The 6,280-nt window shown below is 31.6% G+C and overlaps 1 protein-coding gene across 1 annotated transcript; it reads left to right on the top strand.

The window, feature by feature from the left end:
- The first annotated feature begins 958 nt into the window (after positions 1–958).
- LOC132726942 (uncharacterized) lies at positions 959–1,495 on the top strand. The gene has a single exon (XM_060712355.1). It carries the CDS (start codon positions 959–961, stop codon positions 1,493–1,495), a length of 537 nt encoding a protein of 178 aa, XP_060568338.1.
- The last annotated feature ends 4,785 nt before the right edge of the window (positions 1,496–6,280 follow it).

Raw genomic sequence — 6,280 nt, 5'->3', positions numbered from 1 at the left:
AGAAAGAAAAGGTAATAAAAATTGGTTATAGATGCAAATGAAAATTAGATTTTCTTGCTCTTAACAGTGGTTATCAAGTGATAAGTGTATTAATAACAGCTGTCAGCTGTATATACATATTGTGTATGCTCAGTATAACCATAACCAGCGTCTCGATGTCAGGGGTTTTAGCAGAATAAATTTACATCTTGTAGAATATACAGGTGTTTGTGTTATATCACTATTTTGTGTAGTCTACTTGATTATTATAACTCCCAACAACAAAACAATAATAAAAAAGATCAGACAAATCTCATTATCCCTCATTAGAGATCACCTGGATTAAGAGACCACGCATGTTCTATTCCCTTGAGGCAGTGCAGATTAAATTTATTGTCTAAAAAAGTTTATGTGAAAGAGACAAAATCCATTTTGCTATTTAACTTTACCTACTAAGATAACGTTACATTTAAAAGATGATTATTGTTAATAAAATAAAGTAATTTCTGAAATTCACGTGATACTTTAATTATAATTTGCTAATATGTTTCGCTTTCTCTGTTTTTATCGATGCATAGTGATAACGCCAGACGTTGTTCATTGGTAAGTATAATCGATAAATCAAAAATCTTGATAGCTATAGGTTAACGTTAGCACATACCTCTTATATTAAAAGCGACTGCTGGTGTGAGTTTCCTAACATTTCACTTTCTGTCTCGTACGAATTATTAATTTCGGAAGAGAAGACAACATAGGAAATTGTAAAATTTTCTGGTAAAATATCATAAATGTACAAAGGACTATAACAAATTGTTAGTAACACAAGGAAAATTTTGAAGAAAAAAAAAGGCTTGATATCAAGTGTCATCTGCATGCATGTAGTGAACCACGTACCTGAAACACAGAAACAATATAATCAAAAATTGAAGTTTCTCAGTTCAACATTATCAATCTAATATAACAGAATAGTAAGATAATAATGAATAATACGACAGCTTCCTCGGAGGATATTTATCCACTAAAATGTGGATATGACTTACCAGTGTTTGGCTTGAAGGACGGTTCTTTTAACATCATCCATATTTCAGCATTAGCCAGTATCGCGATCAGCCTGTGTTCGGTGGTCATTGTCATGGTCTTGTCATTTTCTGACAAAAACCGTAAATTGTTCTTCTCGCGTGCTAAGAAGGAACGTTTCATTGTATACCTTGCAATATGTGACGGTTTCTTCAACTTATTTCACGGAATAGACCATTTACACTACTTTATTGGAAAGGATCATCCCCGACCAAAAGAATTATGCGAGTTGTACAGTTTTGGTCAGATGATATTTGTCAATGCCCAGCACTTGTTAGTAAACATTGTTGCTATCAATGTATATATGATGATGTACTTCAACAAGAACTTAAACTTTGGACGTCTGGATTGGAAGTTGTTGGTTTGGGCATTCGGAGTACCTTTGTTGGCCCAAATAGGAGCTGTGCTCGGAGGCCAACTTGGACCAAATGGGACATAGTAAGTTACTTCATTTTTTAACATGGCGATTTGTAACTGATTTTAGAACACAAAATACAATTGTTTAACAGTCCATATCATATTTATGTATTATTCTTTTTTATTCAGTTAGAGCATTGTTTATTGTTTTTTATTATTACAGCTGTGGTTTTGATCCAATCAAAGGCGGCATAACACAAATTTCTGTTTACGACCGTCCCTCTACTAATTATAATTTCTGCTAACATCATCTTATATATCTTAACATGGAAAGCGGATAAAGGAACATGTTGCTGGAGTGACTGAGTCATTTAAGACTTCTAGTGTTACAGACAAGTCCCGTTATGCTGCGAGAAATATGTCATTGTTTGTTTTGGCTTTTTTCATTCAATGGTTCACATGCGCAGTCTTCAGCATCTGGTTGTTCTTTGACAAGAACGTTCCCATGTTCCTAATCATCGCCAACACGACTGTAACTAACCTTGGCGATACGCTGAACCTTGGGGTCTGTATCATCTTAAGGCATAGAGACAAAGAATGTGACAGGAAAGGAAAAGAATGTCAAAAACAAAAAAAAAATGAAAAATTTTCAAATGCCTAAAGTTAAACCTAGAAAATTGCTTCAGTTGGGGGGAAAAAAAAAGGGGGCAAAAACTGAAAAAAATGGAAGTTTAAAAAAAAGCTGTAAAAAGGGTTTTTTTTTAATGACGTTTTTTACAAAAACCCAATTTAAGGAAACAAACTTGGGGAGAAGTAATTAAAAATTTTTGGTCCCCTATCCCCCATAATTTTAAAAAAATAGTCTTACTTTGGATATCAATAATTGAATTTTCTACCCTTTATAAAATGTGGACTATAAAAAGTTTATAAATTTACTCGGGCTGATTGGGGTTTGTTTTTGTTGTTTTTTGTTGTTTTTTTCTCCCTTTTAAAAATTTTGTAGTAGAAATAAATTTCAAACAAAAAATTTTAAAATAATAAAAAAAGAAAGGGTTAAGTTTTTTTTAAATAAATACAAAGGGTTTTCATAAAGTGGTTTTTTTTAAATTTTTATATTTCACTCGGGGGTTTTAACCACCCAATAAATTTGGGCAGGGAGATTTGGGTTTCAAAAATGAAATTCGCAGGGGACATTTTCGACGTTGCCCTTTAAAACAAAATTTTATAAAAATGATTTTAAGGGTAAATTTTATTTTCATAAAAAAAAGGGGTTTGAAATTTTTTGTTTTTTCCCCTGAAAAATATTTTAATTTCGGGAAAGGGGTCTGATCTACTTTAAAATAAATTTGGGGACAAATGTGAAAATTTTTTAAAGAAAATTTGTGCATTGTAATTTTAACTTTAAAATAAATGTTTTAAATAGTTTTTTAAATTTGGAAAAATTCTCTTTAAATTTTTTTCCAATGAATTTTTCCCCTTATTTTTTGAAAAATATTTTTAAAATTTGGTTTTTCCCCTAAAGAGAAATGGCCCGCATATGAAAGGGAAATTTAGAGATTTTTAAAAGAGTTTTTTGTCACTAGAGGGCTTTTAAATTAAATTTTTGCTTTTGTTTTTATATGTATTAAAACAAAAAAGTTTTTTTTGGAAAAGATAACGGACAAATTTAAAACTGAAAAATTTTGGCAGGGGTCTTTGGGGTATCAATGAAATCTTTTCCGAGTTTGGGTGGACTTTAAAATTTAAAGTCATCTCGTAAATTTAAAGAATATCATTTATAACGCGGTAACTTATGTTGAATAAGATATTCACCGATCTGGTTGTTCAAAACATTGGTTAGTGTTAACAAGTGGTTAAATTCATTATCCGCTGGTTAAAGCTACATTAAATGAATTTCTTAAAAACAGAAATAGCGACAATTCATTAGTAAAAATTTGGTTTCATGTCGACTCCAGATTCTTATTATGGTGCTCCAAGGCAACCAAAATGGAGTTTTTATAAGCATAACATCAATTCTGGACCTCATTGTGGCGAAATCGGAATTTGCATGAGAAACTCCGCCCTTCGGGTCATCCGTACATCAATATTAAATCAACAAACATGGCTATAATAGCAGTCCTAATATAACGGTATATTTACGCATTGAAACGGTGTTTTCATACAAATTTAATATTTTTTGAGATGATTACTCTTTCCTGAACGGCCATGCCAAGTGCACCGTGAAGGTAAAACGGTTAAAGTGTGTATGCAATGAAAATCTCGTATTTTGTCTGCTGTGTTTTGTATAGCAACTATAACACTGTGACGTGCAGCACATCATGAACTGATTAAAGTCTTTCATTTGCCATGTTAAAATTCGTATACGAACTTTAGTGTTTGCCGTGGGGTTTCCGTTTTTAAAATCGTAAATTTATGAACAATATTTGTGAGATTTACAACAATGCTGTTAAAAAGGTTAATAAAACAGTAGAATGCTTGGTTATTAGGCCGACGTCAAAATATTTTTACATATTTATTTAATGTAACTTTAAATTTTGTCTGTTGGATAAATTTTGTTGCTCAAAACTTATCCAATGGATAAAATGCATTATCCAGTGGTTAACTTTAACCAGTCCTATGACCACCGGATAATGCCCTTAACCAGAGGTTAGCCATCATCATTAAAACAGTAAAAATCAATAAAACTTGCTTAAAACTAGATTTTTCTTACAAATATATGCTTACTTTTTCTTAACTAGAATAGTTCATATGAAATGCATGGGATAAAATTGAAACATGTCTGAAAAGTGCTTTAAGAACCCTTTTTCAATCTAAATTTGTTGTTGTTGTAGTTCAGAAAATTCAGTTAAACAGTCATAACTTTTATATTCTTTTATAAAACATACACATGTCAAATACTCATTTTCTTAGTTAGAACATAAAAACCCATCTAATGGAAGTAATTTTTTCAATTCAAAATTTGGAAAAAAATGTTTTGATTTTTTTTCTATGGGAAAAATTATCTACCAATACTTTAAAGCCTTTGATATACATTTTGATTAATCCCCAAAACATGAAAGCACAAAACATGCAAAATTAAGTCTTTGGGAGCTTCCTGACTCTCCTATATTTATTATTTATCAATAAATCGGCCATTTTGTTTCCAGAACACTAACACCCCTGTTTTAGTTGTGGTACTTTCGCGAGGTACCGTAACCAGTGGATAAATAGGCAATCCATTGGTTAGGTAGCGAGGGTAATATCCAACTGTCGAACAATGAAATTTTATCCACTGGATAGCTAGCCGCTGGTTAAGGATTTAACCAGTGGATAAGCTATCCATTGGTTAATTTTAACCAATGTTTTGAACAACTCGGTCAGTGTAAAATATTTGTTGGGAGAAAGTTCACCGAGATCTCAAATATCCAAGAAATTTAAGAAGAAAATGTGTTTCCGATACTCCTTAATATAATTTGGACGTGTATACGTTTAGAATGATCCTTTAGATTATTATGCTAATTTTAGAATGGCTAATGAAATTCGAATTTCAGTTTGCAATTTAAAATGACCAATGAAAATCCATCTTATATGCAGTTCTTCCCTGAAAATTTTACAGGAAGTCAAACCGATCTCAGACGGACTGACTTTTTGTCCCAAATAACGGGACAACCACTGATAACGCTCACGATTCACGAAACGCATGTTCATACACAAAAACACCAAATAAGGTGCAAGATGACAATTTCCTTTAGAAACATATCTTGTCTAGATCTAAAACAAAACTCTGTAAAAATCTTTGCAAGTAAAAAAAGTATCACTTAATCCGTGTATCTTTTAAGATACTTCTTGTTCCAACTACATTGTGATTATGATTATTTAAATTTCATGTTCATTAAGGCTTATCATTGCCCTATAAAGAAACATGGTAATGACGCCAGAAAGGATGAAACAGAGGAAGATACTTGAGCCGCATATCCCCCACCATCCCTCATCTTCTTATAAGACTTGAAATGTATACAAATCGACGAGTTTAAGTAATTATTTGGTTTTAAGATATCTCAATCTTCTAATCTTTTTTATTCCTTCACAAGAAAACATACTGGTATATATATATAAAGATTTTCTTTAGAAAATAACAAGTTCTTTTCCTTCCTAAAGGGAATATAATTTGTTACCTTACATAAGAAAAATTCCATTGAATACCGTTTCTAACGTAGAAAAAAAAGAGCAACGTTTTTTAGTGTTGTACACTTTTCAAACTTTGTAAGTCATTTGTTCACTGGCATCCTTTCTTTTTCGATTCAGTTAGCTATATCGCAGGTCGTGGGCTTATCCGTACTGATCCTAAATTACTTTAAGATCCCTTATTTTTTTATATGAACATATAGGATCGTGTTCATTTTCAATATGTTCGTCCATGCGTAACGTTGTCAGTTAGAATATATAAAGAAGAGGGTATTAACTGATAAAAAATTACAGACCATTTATATTAATTCAATATCTTAGTCATCACAGTGCGAGAAAATTACAGGCAACACACAAAAAGGAATAGAAATGACATTTCCGCAGAAGACTTGTATGGAATACAGCTTAAACAATAAGTAAATGATGCAGAAATATTGTTTGAAGTTTCCTTATCAAAGCATGTCACATTAAAACAATCTTATATAATAATTATACGAAAAGGTCGACGTCATTTTAACACCATAAGTAACACAAACAACTAAATTCAATGGAATAAAGTAAGATGTTTTAATAATTCATGAACCTTTTATAATATCCGGCAAGCACACATTAACATATAGCATGTGTATCATGGTCACGTGACAAGAATGGACGCGTTTTTGTCCGCTCTGTAAAAAAAAATGTTGTTTGATGTGCTCAGCTA

This window comes from Ruditapes philippinarum, unplaced genomic scaffold (assembly GCF_026571515.1).
Source record: "Ruditapes philippinarum isolate M1 unplaced genomic scaffold, ASM2657151v2 ctg23_1_1_1_1, whole genome shotgun sequence".
Classification (NCBI taxonomy): Eukaryota; Metazoa; Mollusca; class Bivalvia; order Venerida; family Veneridae; genus Ruditapes; species Ruditapes philippinarum.
Note: the sequence above shows the minus strand (reverse complement) of the source record. Positions and strands in the feature narration are given on the sequence as shown.